General features: G+C 52.1%; 1 protein-coding gene across 5 annotated transcripts in view; it reads left to right on the plus strand.

Moving 5' to 3' along the window:
- Positions 1-18,271, plus strand: part of Eip74ef (Ecdysone-induced protein E74) — a 158,378-nt gene that overhangs the window by 86,660 nt on the left and 53,447 nt on the right. The window contains exon 1 of one of the 5 annotated variants that reach the window (XM_076817647.1): positions 12,559-14,153. The exons of the other annotated variants lie outside the window; for them this stretch is intronic. Within the exon in view, the coding sequence (XP_076673762.1) occupies positions 13,838-14,153 (316 nt within the window). The 5' untranslated portion in view covers positions 12,559-13,837. Of the gene's footprint in view, positions 1-12,558; positions 14,154-18,271 lie in introns of those variants that run through there. 5 annotated transcript variants of the gene reach the window in all.

An 18,271-nucleotide genomic window follows, 5' to 3' on the forward strand; every position in this document is an offset into this window, starting at 1 on the left:
CCGTGCGACGCCCGGTCGCGAGAGCCGGGTAATTAATGAACTCGAGCATTACCGGCGGATCGCGGGGAGCAAAGGGTCGCGTCGCGATTTCGGGCCGGGTTCGACCTAATTCTCGTCGGAGCGCCCGGCGCTTCGCGGTAAAAACGGTAAAAGCGACTCGCTCCGTCGAGCGAATCCCAAAACAAGCGAGGCGGCGCCTCGTTCGCTTTTTTCACTGTGTTTCTCCCTCCTGTTTCTCGAAAACGCGTGCACGAACGCGCGTCACAAAGCGCCGGCTGTACTTTAATCGCGCTCGGTGCCGCGTCGCTGGAAAAACGAAGCGGCGAATTCTGTGAAAATAGATCGCATTTCACTAACAGGGAAAATGGCGTAACAGCGTTTTCATTGGGATCGAGGTTACGGTATTATACATCTGGGGATGGCTGCGCGCATCGAGCGTGCACCACCTATCTGCTCGTCTTCCAGCGTTCCTCTGCCTCCGCTCCCTCCGTCGCGTTCTCATGGATGCATTGCAAAACGCATCTTCGGCGGCCGTGCTTCATTCTTCGTCGCCGCGCGCGAAAAACACGGTCGCGGGGCATTACTTAATAGCGGACTAATGGCCGCACGCGGTTTCGGAACCGGTCCCCGCGTAACGCGAGTCGAATCGGCTCGGTGCGGAGTCCAGTTTCTCGCCGAAAAGTGTCGGTTTCGTTCGGCGCGCCGGGAAAAGTGGCGTTCCACGGGCGGCGGGTTCGCCGGCGAGGGAAAGGCGAATGAATCGGTGCCTGCCGGTCGAAGAAAAGGAAAGAGCCGTGGAAAAAACGGCATAGTTTCACTGTCCGCTGTTGCGGTGCGCGGATTCACGCGACCTTAAGCCGAGTTCCCACCGCCGGAGTCCCCGCGGAGCTGCTCCGACCGAGATTTCTTTTCTCCTTCTCTCTGCTTCTAATCCCGTCGCCTGTTCGGAAAACGCTCGCCAACCTCGAGATAAATTAGATGCGCAAAGAGGATCATCGTCCGGAGTGACGTCTCCTAAATTCCGCAATTACGATCGATACCAGAAATTACGCTAAATAGTTCCTTCGTCTCTCCTATCTCCGCTTGGACGAGGAAAACGCTCGCTTTTCCCTGGAACGTTCACGGTGCCAGATATCAAAGGAGCGCTCGTTTTCAACGGCAAAAGCGCGGCGCAGCGGAGGGCAGGGGGGTGACACGGAGCAACATTATAATTTACAGCGTATCGACTTCTTTCGTAACCATACGAACGTCGACGATAACGCGCCGGGGAAACGGTGTCACGGGAACGAGTCACGGAAATTAGCCGCTCGCGTTTCATCGGGGCGAGTCGGAGCGGATCAGGCGCAGAGGCACGCGTGACAAAATTAGGCGAGCACGAGACGTATTAGGGATACAGGGACGCGTATCGACCGGGCTCGAACGAGGAAAAGGACGACGATAGATCGGTGCGCGAGGCTTTAAGCGATGCAACGATGCAAAGCCGAGCAGCCGGCTTATCTAGGCCAGGGCTAGCGTGGCGAGTGAGCGAGCGAGCGAGCGAACGAGCGACCTAACCAACCAGCTCTCGCATAGGCTGCACGTGCATGCATACGTGCGCTCGGCTGCACGGACGCGCGTGCACCAATCGAAACGGAGGATCACGCGCGCGTTACCGGCCCGAAATGTCGTCGAGAGTCTCGTGCGAGCTTCTACCTACCTACTTGGCACTATCTCCTTAACTAGACCCGCTACTCCGCACGCACACGCGCCACCGTCGCCCCACCGACACGCACCGACGCGGCACACCGCCAGCCGGTGATCTCGATCTCACTTTCGATTTGCGCCACATAGATCCCCCTCCCTCCCCCGAGCATCGTCCCATCCACGATTTCCACCTGCGATCACCTGTGCCCGCGCTCGTGTGCCACTTTAACTTGTTCCGACGACACCGAGAACGCGTCATCCCGCGAGCTGATGGATCGACTAACTTGGCTCTTGCTTTCGTGTACCATCGAATCGGTTCTTTTTTATCCCGTAGGGTAGACCGGGGCGAATCGGATCGCTTTGTGTTTGACGGTAAAGAAATAATAGTCAAACGTTAAAAAAAAATAATTTTTTATTATATATTCGTGACAGTACACCTTTCGCTTTAAGAGTAATAATGGAAAATAAAATCAGACTTGAAAATGTTTCTTCTGCAAACAAAAAAACAAAAACTGAGAAATATCCGATTCGCCTCGAAACTTGGGGCGAATCGGATAACCCATGAATTTCTGAGAAAAGTGGAATTTTCATAACAAAATTTTAGATCAACTTAAGGCTAATTTAATGACAGTTAAGTCAAGTTACATTACTTAGTACACAGATCGGAAGGATATTGCCGTTTTTTGCCCCCTCTATCAGCACAATTCTCGTGGCATCATCACTCTTCTCAGATAATCTGCTGAAAGTGGACGAATTAATTTTTCACCAGAGTAAATACAATGCTATCTTCTTAAGACCAATAATTTTTTTTTTCGTCATATCTCTAGATTTAATTTTACCCTAGTCTACCCTAGAGATAGGGGTCTCTGTTTCGATGGGGGTGCAAGCCTTGATATATAAAGCAGATCTTAACCCTTCGTGGTCACACCTTCTTATGATCACAAATTGGTCACTGGGGTTCACTGCACCCCGGCGTCATTTTTCAGTTACCATTTTCGTATCTATCTCTGAAACTTTTAACTTTTCAGTGATAATAGTCTTTTTCTAGAAATGTAAATTTTGATACAATGAAATTTGTAGTTGAACAAATTATTGTATTAAAAAGCGATTTTTTCTGTTAAAATTCACCAATTTTTAAAATTTTAACGTTAGTCCAAAAACTTACAGAAATATTGGCGAAGAAAAAAAATTTCCTTAGAACTTTCGAACGTTAAACTCTGGGGTGACGAAATGTGAGGGCGAAATCTAATCCAGACAAATGTAATTAATTCCACAAAAATAATTTTATTTAAAATCAAAATCTAAATTCTGGGCGAAGCCTGGTAGTAAAGCTATAAAAAACATTCTATAAAATAAAATTCCAAAATCTCCATAAAAAAAAAAAACGAACTCGTTGCATCCGTCGTGCGTAGAATCCACGCGTTATCTTGCACAACGGAACGTTCAGATCGTCAGCCCCGTCTCCGCAAAAACGGCTGACAGTTTTACGGGCGTTCGCCGATGCCTCGGCGAACTCTTATCTGCCCGCGTCCCTGGAGCTGCCGGCCGAGCGTTGTTTTATTAGTAAATTGTTGCCGGGTGACGCGGCCCCCTCGAACGCGATTCCGGGTAAAACGTCCGCGACGGCCGTCGGGGAAAAAAGGATCTCTGCGCGGTGATTTACGCGGCCCGATCCACGGGTGCCTGCGTGGAATTCGATTTCGGATCGTCGCGCGAACTTTCGTCCGCTCGCGTCCCCGTTACGTAAACTCCGCTCGCAACCGCGCTGTTTATCTTGCGAATTACCGTGCAACTTTATTGCCGGAGTTTCCCGAGGCATCACGAATAAACATCGCCACGGATCTTGGGCAGGCCGATAACGTCTCGTCGCCGGCTAAGGGGCGATTATACTATTTTGGCGTCAACAACTCCGGAGGGGCCCCCTCGATCTTCTCCGCGTGTCTGCTGACGATTCGCCAGCGGTTCGCCGTGACACGGAGCGCCTGGTGTATTTGTTTACACTCGTTTGCAAGATCGTCGGGGCGGAGAAAAAAGCGCAGAGAAAGGAGAAGAGGGAGCGTTTGATCCTCCTCCTAATTCTCATTAATTCGCCGTCTAGAACATTCCGCGACTGGTTACGCCAGCGAGCAAATTTAACGAGCCAAAGCCGCTCGGCCTGGGGGGAAAAAAGGAGATATCGAGGAGAAGGACGAGCCGAGGGGACTCCGGCGATCAACAATCGAAGGAGAAGCCACGCGTGTCCACGCCAGCAGCTCGGAATCGCTTCGTTTCCTATCGATTGTATGCGAGCTTGGCCGCCGGCTCGGCCAGGGAGGTAACTAGAACTCGAAGCAGGAAATAAAACCTGAGTCACTTTTAACCGCGTCGCATGACGCAGCGTGCATGACAGCCGCGCTGTCGCGCCGTGACACAAATGAAGCGTATTTTTGCGCGAACGAAAGGGGAACTTCGCTGGCCGGCCAGCCACCGTGCCTCGTTACCATCCCCGTGGCTTTTTCGCTGTGCCCTGTCGCTCGGAGATGCGCGACGCGTTCGAAATCGTTCCGGGGGAGACTTGAAATTCGACGGACGTTCGCGGCGTCGGTGCACTCGGCGACGTCAATGCTTCGGCAGGCACGCAACGCGTAGGATAGGAGTAGATACGTTGCTCGAAACATGCGACGCTGCTCGATCCTCTTAATTGGAACGCGGAGGCTGCGCGAAAGTCTCGAAATTTGGGAATCCAGGGAATTTGGGATTTGACGTTTTTTTTTTATTGGTATTTTACCCGGGGAGTTACATTTGCAGTCGAAATTCGGTACGGTTGTCCCGCTCGGGTTCGGCGTTCGTCCTGTCCAGATTTATCGCCGTACCTGTTACCGTTCCTTTTTTATTTAAAGAAGTTTTCCCGATTTGGAGGCAAAACCTTTCTCAGACTCAAATCAGGGCGCTTCATCTTCTTCAAAAGGCTGCCATTTTAACATTTCTTTATTTTTTTTAGTGTATCTACTACCACTCATAGCCACATTCATATAGATTAAGAATCTCTTTTCCTTTTTGGGTTTCGGATAGTCCTTACAGTAGTTTTCGTTAACGCCAGGGCCACCCGATTTTTTTTCAACGCTCTCTCTGTATCTGCCCTGTGTTTTTCACTGTCACATTTTTTTGGAAAAAAACTATCGGTCATATTGGATTAAACTCTATTGGGATATAAGGAGACATCTTTAAAGTTGCAGAAAATATTTTTTTTATGTCGATCCTAATTATTATTTATTAATTATTTATTTATCACAGTCATCTGATTACAAAAAATTGAAGTTTCTTAAAGTTTGATAGTTTACATTGGGATTGGTCCACTTTAAAGAAAAAAAATGAAAAATTGAAAGAGTTATAGCGATTCAAAGAAAAAGTAAGTTTCTTCCTTCCGCAAATTTTTCATAGTATTCTTTATATCGACGAAAAAAAGTATTATAACTAAAAACTAAAATTAAAATTATAGGTCCAGTCCCAGCGTAAATTATTTAACTTTAAGAAAATTGTCCTTGTTTGCAATCAGATGACTGTGACAGGTGCTACACCTGACGCCAACACCCTCGAAGAGGTTAACACGATTCCACAATAACTAATAAATAATAAAAAGGATCCATATAAAAAAAAATTTCTACAAGTTTAAAGATGCTTCCTTACATCCCAAAAGAAGAGTATCAATGCAATATTAACAACAGTTTTTTCCCCAAAAAATCATAAATTTCAAGGGCTGCTACACCAGAATCCCCCCTTAAAAATAGGTCGCCGGCCACCAGGATGTGAAAAATAAGCCTGGCGGAAGGTGTTGGTCTTCTTGGTAGCACCTTCTAGTCCCTTTGTCCGTCTCTGTCTGTCCGTTGTGCGATCCTCTCCGCCCTCTCTGTTTGTTCGCCGCGATCGTGCGGCGGTTGTGTGCGTGGCCGCAGCTCCCCCGACTCTCTCGGCTCCTTCGACTCGGTCCGCGAGAGTTGCAGTTGCAGTTGCACGGCTCGGTGGGGGTACGCAGGCCTTGGGAGAGTTCGCTGCACCTCTCGAGTCCGTCCGTCCGTCTGTCCGTCCTCCCTGCCGCCCTGCCTGCCCCGCTGCAGCACTGCCACCTCCTCCTCCTTCTTCTTCTTCTTCTTCAAGCTCGTTCTCTCGATCCTCGGCCGTCGACGACTTCCCCTTTCCATGTCGCCGTTCGAGACATGCACATGCAACCGGCCGCTAGTCTCGCACATGCACGCACGCGATGCAACGCGACTCCACGCTCGCGTTCTCTCTCCTAGCGGACACGCTTGCGCGTGTATATACGCGCTAGCTAGTCCCAGCTCGCCCGCCACTCCTCCGGCTCCTCTCCGTCCTCCCCTGGACGCTTCGGTCGCTTCAAGAAAGAGATACGACACGATCTTTGGGCAACGCGAGTCGACGCTTTATCGGAGCCGCGCATCTCCCAGCGCGCGCGCACCTGCGCGTTCACTCGCGGCTTCCAGCGGGACGGGCGCACGCGAGCGAGCGCCGAGGCAGGTCAGCGATTATTGCTGGAAAACATTGCTTATTGTGTCTACAATGTCGATCGCGGGCACACGATGCTTGGCACGGTTCCACGTACATACGTGGCCGACCGTGTGCAACCGCTCTCTCCCTCTCTCACGGAGAGCCGCCGCCGCTTCTTGGCAGGAAGTTGAATCGCATTTAATTTACCATACGCTCGCCGCTGCCCACGAATTCCCCGGGGCTATTTATAAATTCGCGGCTATATTTAGCGCGATAGCGGCGTTACGAATCGGCCGTCTAAAACAAGGAATCTTATCGATCGATGATCTAGGATCGCCGGTATCGTCGAGGCCCCGGAGGGAAACGCTCGTCCATCGGTGGCCGGGTTGGACGTTGCCAATTGGCAACGACCTCGGCTCTTCCTAGTGCCACGAAAACCGCGGCTCTCCTCCGCGGGTTTCCCTCGATTTTCTGGCGCGACAGCTCTTTTCCTCGTCGCTTGTTTTGTTTGTCCCGTCGTGTTTGGCTATGATCGGCGCGCCGGAGATTTCCTACGCGCAGCTGAGCATGTGGAAGTGTCGATTTCTGGACGGGGGCTACGTCGAGAGGCCGAAGGAGATCGGCGTAAAGGCGAACCTCCGCTGAAAAGTCCTGGACGCGTCGCGAGAGGCGGGCAACGCCCAGAGCGGTGGTAGGCCGCGAGGTGTGCAGCCACCGAATAGAATAATAAAATAAAAAGAGCGCTCGTTTAGCGAGGAGGAGGTCCGCGCTGGCGGCTGGGCTGTTCCGGCCGCGTGTGACCGAGCACATTGTAGACACAATAAAGGGGAACGCTTTAAACAATAACCTCGCGGCTCGTTTGGCCGGACGTGCGTCTGAAGCACGCGTGTGAGAGGGCGCGAACGCGCGCGAGCGCGAGCCAAGCCGCGCGCTCTCCTCCCCGCTCGTCCGTGTGCGTTGGGGTCGTTCGAATGCGGACTGCGGACCTTGGAAGCCGTTCGTAGCGGATCGAGGGAATCTTTCCGGTTCTCGCGGACGTGAGCCAAAGGGGGATTCTTCTTCTTCTTCTTCTTCTTCTGCTTCTTCTTGGTGGCCGTCATGGTCGTCCTCTCCTTCCTTCGTTTCCCTTTTCCTCCCCCTAATCCCGCCCCTCCTCGTCGCTGCTTTCGGCGGTTATTTGCATGCCCCGACCCATCGCGAGCTCGCTCGGCCAGGCTAGGAAAAATGCTTTCTTCGATCCGGGGAAATTGGAGCGAGAGGTTTCGCGCCTAAATCCAATCATTTGCATTCTACATAGTAAAAGCAGCGCTATCTGCGGCTCTCGATCGGCGCTACCTCTAATTGGATTATTAGCGGCCGTCAGTTCGGAACGCGCGACGATGAAGAAAGCACCGGGCGGCGGTGGGAGGCTGCGGCGACGGGGAGGTCTGGCGGCGCGAGAGAAAAATCCTCACGATAGGGAAATTGCCATAATAGCCAGTGTGTTATGTGGAACGTGGCGGCGATTTCGCCCGCGCGAACGGGCGACCGTACCGGCGGCTTTTCCCCTCTCTCTTTTGCTCGCCGCGGCTTATGATTTTGCGCCCGCGAAAAGGAAAACGAGCCGGCACGCACGCCACGGATCCACGCACCCTCGTGTCCTTGGAAAGTCCCGATCACGAGAGGCTCCTTCACGGTTTCTGGCACTTGGAGCAGGCTGGCTCGTTCTCTCGCTGGCTTTATGCTCGCCCGTTCGCTCGCGCGTCCATTCGGCATGGCAACCACGGAACTGGCCGGCCACTTCGCTTCTCCTCTCGATTCTAATCGACCCGCAAACCGCTCCCAGTCGAATTCTCCCGGAGACAAGAGTCGCGGCACGTCGCGACGGACGACCGTGGCTGAAAAGAAGGATCGGCGCGGAGGGAAGAAATCATCCGCGTCGTCGGGAGAAACGTGTTGTCGAGGAAAAGTGCGCGTTAGTCTCGGCCTGAATCGCCGGCTAATACCTCGGCCAAGTCCCTCCCGTCTCCTCGGCCGGCGGATAAGAAGAAATTAAAATCGCCGTCCCCGCGGCACGCGCTGCGACGCTTTAACGAAAGTTGGGGCTCCGGCTTGGTGAGATTCCTCGGTCATTTCGCTTTCTGCGGTTGAGAACTCCGCTGGTATATATTGTGTTCGCATTTTGATTCACTGCCTCGGCGATAGTTTTCATGGTTCCGCGGCGAACGGAATTGAAGAGATCGCCTCGGCTGTTTATATTCGCGGTAAAAGTTGGACGGAGAGCGAGCAAGTAGCCAGGTCTGCCGGCGATTCAGTCGCAAGGTGCATTTATCGAGAGACACGGCTCGAATGCGTGTCAGTAGAAACGGCTGGCGATTCTTTGTCGGCAGCGAGCCGGTTAATCGAAACGCCACACTAGATATTGTAATTGCAGGGGAACATGCGGCTGGAAAAAAGGCCTAGATACACTTTCTTCGCCGTCTCTCGGACAGGAAACGTCGCGTCTCACGCTGGCTGCCCTATAAAAACCGGCATTTCTCTTTCGATGTCCTCCTTCCAGCATCTCTCCCCGCCGTCTTCCTTTCTCTAGCCTTTTTCGCTAATAGTCGAAAATCCGAGCGGACGAGAAGCGTGGATCGAGTGATAGATGGTTCTAGTAGAAAGCGGAGGAAAGAGAACGCGACATCTGCTCGTGGAAAATCGCCGCGGATAAAAACTGGACTGAGGACGCGCGAGCCGCGGGAATGAAAGTGAAGATACGAATTCATCTTCGCGATACAGATGTACGCGATCGGCTCGCGTATTAATTAGAAACTTTTCTTCGAACGGGAGTAGAGAGACTTGGGAGATCTCCGCGCCCACTTGCGCTCCGGGCGCGGATTCCGAGTACGCGATCGCGGTTTATTCTCGTCGCGCGCGATGCGAGGCTCGAGATTCATTTTATCCCGAAGATCGGGAACGGTACAGCGGGTGGAGAGGCTTCTAAGCGAGATCCTGTGGAAGAAACGCGACCGACGAGGTCGCGAGGCTCTGCGATGGATTAGAAATCGCGGTTTTCCTGGATTGGGCGTCGTCCCGTTCCGAGATCGGCGAGAGTTACGAGGTTTTCTCTCCGAGGCCGGCAGCGTCCACCGTTTTTGCGCTAAAATAACTCTCGGCCTGTCCCCCGAGCAGCGCGCACGATGACTCTGCGCCACGGTGGAACGACAAATCGAGGATAGTGACACGGGTTTCTGGTCTGCGGACCCTTTAATGCAGATGTTCCTTCCTTCCTCCCTTTCGTCGCGTAGGTAGCAAATCCAGCGCTGACGAGCCGCGTTCCTGGCCACTGGCGACACTGAACCTCTGCATCATCCTGCATCCTCCCTTTTATCTTCGCGCAGTTGGAATTCTGCTCGCAGGGAAACTCGCTAACAGAATTTTCATATAAAATACAGTAGACGATCGATAGTAATTGTAGCGGTAAGAGAACATCAAAGTAGGGGAGAGGTACTATAAAAGGGACACTTTTGTTTAGCGTCCATTTCTGACAATATGATTATAGGTATTTAAAAAACGAGTACAGCGAGAGAAAGCGTGTTTATTTCCCTTCAATAAAAGTATATTACAAACTCATCAATTGTAATAGAAAATAACAAAATCTTCGATTTTCAAATAAAGGGAATGTCCCTTTTACGACTAGGTGGTTTTAAGGGGTTATTAAAGAGGCGAAAGTTTGTGATTTTTTTTTGAAAAAGCGGAAGCATATATTCGTACAGAACTTTTTGCAGTTAAAAGAGCAACATTTAAACAACATTTGGTAATTTTTTCGTCGAAAAATATTTACGTTTATAATAAAGTAACAGCCCACATCCAAGAAGCCTTTTTAAAAATTTGCTTTTGCGGTGAGCACTGCCTTGTATGTATCTTGATCTCAGAAAACGACACAGAAAATCAACGAAAATTCTATTTTACTGCCGAAAAATATCAACCGCGGATTCCTACTCTGTTGCAAGTGAGGCCGCAGTGAAGTTTGCACTGCAAATCTGGGAGACGGCAAATTTAGAGGAGCGACAATTTTTTAGCAAATGAAATTGGGAAAGGTATAAACACATAAGCATGAAACAACTTAAAAACCATAGCCATAGATATTGAATTAATTTTGAAATAGCCTCGACTTTTTTAAATTAAAATATTTGATGATATTTCGCGGAGAGGGCAGCAGACACTTGTTAGCCTAGTGGCGCCAAATCTCGAAATCCGTCCCTGCGCATAGTAATTACTTATCGAGGCAGTGACAGTGATGCTCGATACTAAACGAATACCTCATCTTCCAAGCAACAAAAAAACCGCGGGGCACTCTTAGGTCATAGGATAACCCATCAGTGGGTGAAACCGATTCTCAGCCCGCCATTGGCGAGAGTAGGTAGCCCCGAGTTGCACGGGCCAGCGATAAGCCGTGTCGGTCGGTTTGTTGGATGCAAATGCATCGACGCGAGGCGTCCGGGGGCTCTCTTTGAAATAGCCGTGTTCCGCGAAGTCGTTGATCGCGGCGCGCGCGAAGTCCGCGGAAAACGGCAGGCTGTGCCCCGCTGTTTTCGACCGCTTTTCGGCAACAATGGGAATCACATCCTCCGGCCGCAGGAAGTGCAATTAAGGTCAGCCTGTTTCCTCGTTATCGGGGAAACGGATCGGGCCGGTCGAAACCTTCGCTCGCGCCGCGAGAGGAGGCCCTTGCGGGTAACCCCTCTCTTCGTGGCTCGTTACGTTTCCAGGATGGAATCTCGAAATCGTCGACGATATCGTCGGGATAACGCACGGTTGCGCTCGGCGCAGAACGGCGAGAGGAGGAAAAAAAAAATGGGGAGAGGAGAATCGCGATTTATCGAGCACCGGCCCCGGGTCGAGGCGATATCGCCAGCCGCGATTTTCTTCTTTCGCGTATTGTGCGTGCGCGTCTATCTCTCTCTCTTTCTCTCTGTCTCTCTTCCCCCCGAGGAGATAGCAGATCGATAAGCAGCCCGCTGATAATCGGCCACGATTTATGTACGATTCGTACCGTTGTCGCTACGTCTACGACGATCGAGCACGTACGAGGCTCGCGCGAGAGATTCAACAGCTGGCCTCTCGGCTTAACGAGTGCAAAAACGCGCTGACCGAGCGCGAGGGACTTATCGCGGAGAAGCTAGTTTCTCGCAAAAAGTTTTGCGGGCAGTGGAAAGGCGGAGAGTGTTTTCATTTATTCTCATCCGTTCGTGTTAATGGGTCGGGTCTTTTAATACACTACCGTGATAAAAGAAAAACGAAGGTGTACGGACGCGTTGATCTATGGACATTGCTAAGAAAGGGGTATCGATAGTAGGTCATTTGGAGAATCCAAATACGGAGGATAGAATAGGTATCCGTCCTGGATCGCCACGGTACTAGCAGCGCGAGCGTCGATCTGAAAATCGTCGCTCTGGTTCGTACGGCTGCCACTGGAATAGCGAGGAAAGTGGCCCGGTCTCTGTTTATCTGTTTATTTGCTCGACGGGAGTTGTACGGTCAACGCGAGGTCAAAGAATCACCGGGCAGGGGTTACGAAATCGGTCGCTCTCAAGGTTCGCTTTGTGTACGTCCGCTTGCAAAAGCACACACACCTCCGACGTGTCTCGTTGCACCTGTGTTTACCGGCTGCAACGAGACACGTCGAATTGGAAGTTCCTTTCCGCCGCGACCTCGTACGCACGTTCACCTATTGTGTACCGTGCATACGCAATCCCTCCAGTCTCGTTTACAGCGCTCGTCTTCTTCCTGTACGAGGCGCTACCGATTCACCCTCCCGAGAACCACAAAGAGGCACGCCTAGGAGGACAATTCAACCGTCCGTTAAATCATCGCCAGCCTTGGAATCTCGCTGATCCCCTCCTCTCTCTCTCGATCCGTCACGAACCACTTTGTAGAAAAAAGCGTCTGCTCCGCGGGTTAAAACAACTCGTATTTCACTGTCGGCGATCGAAGGTTAATGTCATGACAGCGGGGCTACGCCAACGCTCGCTGGCGCGTTCCTGTGTCCTATCCCAATAGACGGAAAAATAATAGCCTCGTCGAAATAGTCCGCCAGCGACGAGGGAGCAGAAAGAGCGAAAGTATAGGGAGATGATGTGGGAGGTCTCTCGCCGGAGCGAGATAGAGGCGCAGAATTCGTCGGCGAAGGAAAGAGGAAGAGAGAAAAGGCACACGGAGGGTGAGAAAAGAGCTGAAAGCGAGGAGGGTATAGGGGTAGTGGTAGGTGGGGCGGGGAGGGAGGCAGGATCGCGAGGCTCGAACATTGCGGTAGGCTACGCATTCGCGCATCCGAAGCTTCTGTGTGCGCGCGTGTGTGTGCGTGCGTGTGTATAGGTACTCGCGCGCGCCGGCGACTGTGATCCGAGGCGCGGCGTACGGGCCGAAAAGAACCGAAGTCGGCCGACGGAGAGTGCCGAACGCGGTCGGCCGGCGGCGCACGGTGAAGACTAGTGCGCGGTACACGAGCGCGAGCGAGACCGAGTCGAGTCCGCCGCTCGGAGTCGGAGTGTGAGTCTGGAGTAGTGAGTGAACGAGTCTGGACTAGCGGGCTAGCCCGGTTCCGAGTCAGTCAGTGTGCCACCGGCGACCGTAGCCTCGCCGCGGAGAACGTGGATACGCTTCGACAGTTTCTGCTCTCGCGCTTTTTTCTCTCTCTCTCTCTCTCTCTCTCTCTCTCCCTCTTTCTCCCCTGCCCTCCGCGAGACGCACACACGTCGTACATACGGTGGCAGGCCGCGACGCCCCGTGCAGTGCAGCGAACAACGAAAAACCGCTTAGAAGTGATCCGCGTGACGGGACCGTTTAAGGCTCGAGGGATTCCGCTCGATGCAAACCGCGCCGCGATCCACCGATCGGCCGGTCCCTGTCACTATCCTCTTCTCGCGACAAGTGCAACGAATAACCTACACCAGTGGTGCCGCAATTTCTGCGATCGCTGCGACCGCTGCAGAGCGAACGGGGAGTAAGCACGAGGGAATAATCGACCGGTCGAAACACGGCGATTGAACCGGAACCCGCGTGAACGTTGCCCACTATCGAGAATCCTTCTCGGAAGAAGAGAAGCTATTATCCTGTGTCTTTCTTTGCCGGTCAGAGTATCGGCCTGTGCGTCACGCGTGCCACACGGGACGAACACACCGCCGGAAGAGTTCTACCTCCCACGAAGATATCTGTCCTACTCCCTCGCGCCAGTTCCCGCCGAGTTTTCGATCTCCCTTATCGTCGCGAGTTTCCTCCGGCGACCACGCCGAACGTGCCAGTAGAATCGGATTCCCCCAGTTGATTCGAGCGGCAAGAAGGCGTAAAGCAGGACGAACTTTGAAGGAGACACGTCTCTCGGTCGGTGACATCCGACCGCCCGCGATTATCCTCGACCACCGTTTCTTCGATCCCTCGATCCGTCGATCGCGCTCGCGCCGTTGTTTTGTTACGCGGACTCCTCGCGGCTGTGCGGCCTTCTCGAGTGACGGTGAAAACAGTTGGGGGACTGGTCGAGAACAAGGAACCGCGTTGTGTAATGTTACATTGTTTCGGCGGGGTGTCGGGCAAGGACTGTTGAAAAGATCAAGATGGCAACTGTGCTGTGGTGGTAGCCGTGGATCTGCGCGCGGGACAGACTGGCAGGCAAGGAAACGAGGCGGCGGAGGAGGTGGCAAACGTAGAAACGATGCTCGAGGATCAACCGTTGGATCTGAGCGTAAGGGTGGGAGATTACGCGGAGTTCGCTCGCGAGGAGAACGACCAGGATCAGGATCGCAAGGAGCCGATCGACGACTACGGGAACGCCGCGGCCGCGCTCAGGTTACGAGGATGCTTCGTCGCCGCCACGTCCACCGATTACTCCCAGGAGAGGGAGGATCGTACCTGTTCCGAGGATTCGGACGACTCGTGCTCCGACAACAATCAAAAGGATGCCACCACGAGGTCAAGGTCCAGGCCGCCGGGCACCAAGCCCTACAAGAAGAATCTTATGCGACGATACCGTGAGTCCCAAACCCCCTCCATTCACTTTCTCTAGTTTCGCGCCGTTTTCGCCGCCATTGCGCGATCCGGTATTACTCTATTTCTCAATTGGCCATTCTTTTTTTCTTGTACCATCTTTGGGATTGGGATTGAACTCTTATCGGCATCTAGACGGTACAGTTTGTTCGCCGTAATATTGCGTAATTCTCCTCTCGACATCGGGAATAACAGGATATACTTGTATCGTCTGTTTATGTACTCCCCGAGACATTCTTGGCGCCTAATTCAAACGCTCATACCACACTCTGCTATAGCTCCGGCTTAGAAGCCCGTCGATGCGCGCAATATTCTATCGGTCTAATGGTGTTCTATGGCGTTTGAACGCTTTCGTGACCCAGTGTGCGCGTGCCCGTGGGATCCGAGCCGCGCAGGCACGCGTATGCGCCGAGAAGGGAAAAAGAAAAAAGGGGAAAGAGCGGTACAGCAGGAGTGCGTGCCGTACATATGTACTCGACCAACCGAAATACGTGCCCCTGGCTCCTCCTTGGTTCGGTAGCCCGCGAGACAGACTGATAAACAGACAGAGAGGGAGAGCGCGTGCGTGCGTGGACGTATGCCGAGCACGGGTGTGTGCGTACGTGTGTGTGTGTGTAATTTCGGCCGATAAAAATATTACGCAAGCCAGCTCGCGAAGGTCGTTCGACGACGGGGACTCGTCGGGTGACGGTAAACTCGCGGAGATATTCGGCTGTTCAAATAATTTTGCAATTTCTCCCGTTATCGGGCCCTCTCCCTCCGCCTCCCGCCGCTCCCCCCCCCCCTCTACCCCCGCGCTGCTTCTCGAGACACGGCAGGGAGATAATACCTTGTGACCTGCCCCAACCCCAACGAAATTAGTCTCTCGTATCGCGCTTCTCTCCTGCTCCAAGGCGACTCGTCTTCGTTTAAAATCTTTCCTCCTCTTCTCCGCGCTCGCCTCGACTCGCGTCAGAGTAGAATTAATTTAGGCCTCGCAGCAGCAGTGTCTTTTTAGGCGAAAGTGGTGACAATGGATTTTTTAAAGGACTGTAAGGTCCGCCCATGATTGTGTTTACCTAAACGAAGGTTCCGGCAGTTCGGGTAAACATTTTTAACCCTTTCGAGTTCGCGTCGGTCCCAACTCAGCGGGGGGTGCCTTTCGCTAGGATCCCAATGGAAGAAAGAGCAGAGGCGTGGCCCTAGAGGGCGAGGAGAAAGCGGCGGCGGGTTTTTCGGGAAGAATTTCTCTCATTTTTCATTTTCGTCACAGTCCTCGCGCGAGACGAATGCCATCGGTGGCCGTCATCCACGCGCCCCCATAGGGCTTTCCCGTATTCCCATCGATTCTTCAAACTTTCACCCGAGCCCGCGGCAGCCGGCCGATTTTCCAGCTCTCAAATTAGCCGCGATTCGGTGGCAAACTACGAAGCCCAGTAGAAAGTAGGAAAACTTTAGTTCCTTGGAAGACCTTGCAAAAGGGACATTCCACGCGAACTCGGACAGATTTCGGAGTAAGTTCTCGTAGATTGCTGAAATTTGAATGTGTTGTAGTCTTTAGTGGTATTTAAACGTACCTCAAAGGATTTTTCGAAATTTTGAAAAATGTCGATTTTACAGCTGTTTGAAGTTAAGTGCTAACTTTTTTTCAATACATTATAACTATGGAAGTAGTAAACGGATGGAGATGAGCTTTACGGTGTATATAGAGAAGACATTGAAGTTTTAAGAAAAAATTATTTCAGTTTAAAAACAAAAAATTTTAACCATTTTTGTGCAATTATTTTAAATAAATGCAGGTTTTTAACATCGGGCGCGATTTTAAAAATCTGAAAAGTAGGAGAATATAGTTCTATCCCCTTGATGGACAAATTTTAAAAAATATGGACATTTTAAAATTGGCCCTGTAAAAATTGCCGAAAGTTGACGCTGCGTCGCCCACTTCTTTAAAATAATTGCACAAAAATAGTTCAATTTTTTTTTAAAACTTCAATTTCTTCTCTATAAGCACCGTAAAGCTCATCTCCATCCGTGTACTACTTCCATAGCTATACTGTATCGAAAAAAAGTTAGCACTTAACTTGAAACAGCTGTGAAATCGACAATTTTCAAAATTTCGAAAAATCCTTTGAGGTACGTATAAATATCACTAAACACTACAGCATATTCAAATTTCAACAATCTACGAGAACTTACTCCGAAATCTGTCCGAGTTCGCATGGAATGTCCCAAAGGGCAGGCTTAAACGAGAAAACATACGATTCCCGAGAAGCTACCGATCATCGACCGATCCTTTCGCTGCACGTGTTGGACGGCAGTTAAAAAAGGAGCTGTTTCCCCTAAATCCTCGGTCGTAAAGAAGCAAACGCATTTTACACCGTCGGGACGTCAACATTTTTTGCGTTTGTTCTTTTTTTCTTCGGGACGTGGCCGACCCGAGGAAAGGGCCAGCGAGGGTTCGCTTGCGAGGGGGAATAAATGGAAGCGTGGTTCGAACCCTTTCCCCGGATCGAGGCGAGGAGACAGCGCCTCTTTATCGCTCGCAGCGTCGATCGAACTTCCCGTCCTTTTCCTAGGAAGGCGAAAAGGGAAAATGGAGAAAGGGAGAGTCTCGGTGCCGCGGGCAGTCCACAGTTTACTTTCGGGCGCTACCGTGGCCGGCTTGTTGGCTTTTGCGGTCTTTCCCCCCGTTCCACCCGCACCCGGAAAAACTTTCGAACGCTTTCACGGGCCAGGTAGCCGCCGACCACGACCGCGGATTATAAATTCATCCGCAGCGGCGACCCACGGATCGCCGGCTGCGCTCGGAGCTGGCTGGTAGGCGACGAGGATATCCGTTGCGCGCTAATCGCCGCGATTATTCTCGTCCTTTGGAGGATACACGCCGCGGCGTCCGTCAAATGCTCCGGAGTCTCTCGGGCGATTATTAATACTCGAGCCGATAAACACGGTGCCGCGACGCGGTAAGCGCTCGATCGCTCGTTATAACACTTATCGATAGGCAGATAGATCTATTTGCTTAGGACCGTGTTTTTTAAGGACACCGAGCGGCGATAGCTTTAAAGAGACAGCGATAGCGGTAATAACAGCATAATAAATTAACGCGATTAGTAGTTTGCCAGGCTGACGATAAATCTTACGCAACCGGTTGCGCGCTCCTCGGAGTCTGACGGCGAGTGTCAACGCGGGGTCGTTACTTGCGACTGGGGGGGTAACCGTCGGGGCTAGGTACGGCCGGGGCTTTGTCATCAGAAATTCGCAATCTTTCTGATCCCGAGCCGATAACGAGAGCAGCCGATTGCGAGCGCGTAATGTAGGCTACGCGACCCGGCGAGCGAAGATAAGCCCGCTCGGGCGTGATTTATCGGATCGGGAGAAATTACGTGGCCGTCGATGGTCGGTTTCCTCGGCGGAGGATGAAGAGGAATAGAGAGAAGTCTTTCTAACGATTCTGTCCCACGTTCCTCCTTCTGTCGGGTAAGGGAGGGGAACGAGGGGGAGGATCATCGGCGTGTTACGATATAAAAGAGTCGAGGGAGGCACGCCAGCGAAAGATATATAATGGCCAGCAAGGAGATAGAGAGAGGACGGCCCTCGTGGAAGGGGGGGAAAGGATAATTCCAGCCTTTAAATCACTCCAAGTGAATTCGAGCGGACGTTCCTCTCCGTCCTTCTATCCTTCCGTTCCTCCCTCAGCCTCCTTCTCTATCTCCCTCTCGACCTCTCCTTTCGCGAGAGTGCCTCGCCACGAGCGGAGGAAGACAGATTACTTCCGGCTGTGCTCTCTTCTTCTTCGTCTTCTTCCTCCTCGGCGCGCGAGGCGGCAGCAGGGACGAGGGCGGTCGGCCGATCGGTTCGGTCGGGTTAATCAGGAAATGAAGACCGTTCGATCGCCTCGAGGGGGAAGAAAACAGTGTCTGTCGATTGAGCAGCCAGCAGGCAGGGTTAATCAGAGGGGAGGTTGCGAGATCGTTCTCGGATCAACGCGGCTGCGACGGGGCAACAGAAAAGAAAAGAAGAACGGACACGCCCTGGCGATCGACGAAACGCGTCTTCGTGCTCGAGGAAACCCTCCTTCGTCGCCCCGCAAGCTTCACCTGTTAACTGGGTCGCTCCTCGGACA

Source organism: Andrena cerasifolii, chromosome 8, assembly GCF_050908995.1.
Source record: "Andrena cerasifolii isolate SP2316 chromosome 8, iyAndCera1_principal, whole genome shotgun sequence".
Taxonomy (NCBI): Eukaryota; Metazoa; Arthropoda; class Insecta; order Hymenoptera; family Andrenidae; genus Andrena; species Andrena cerasifolii.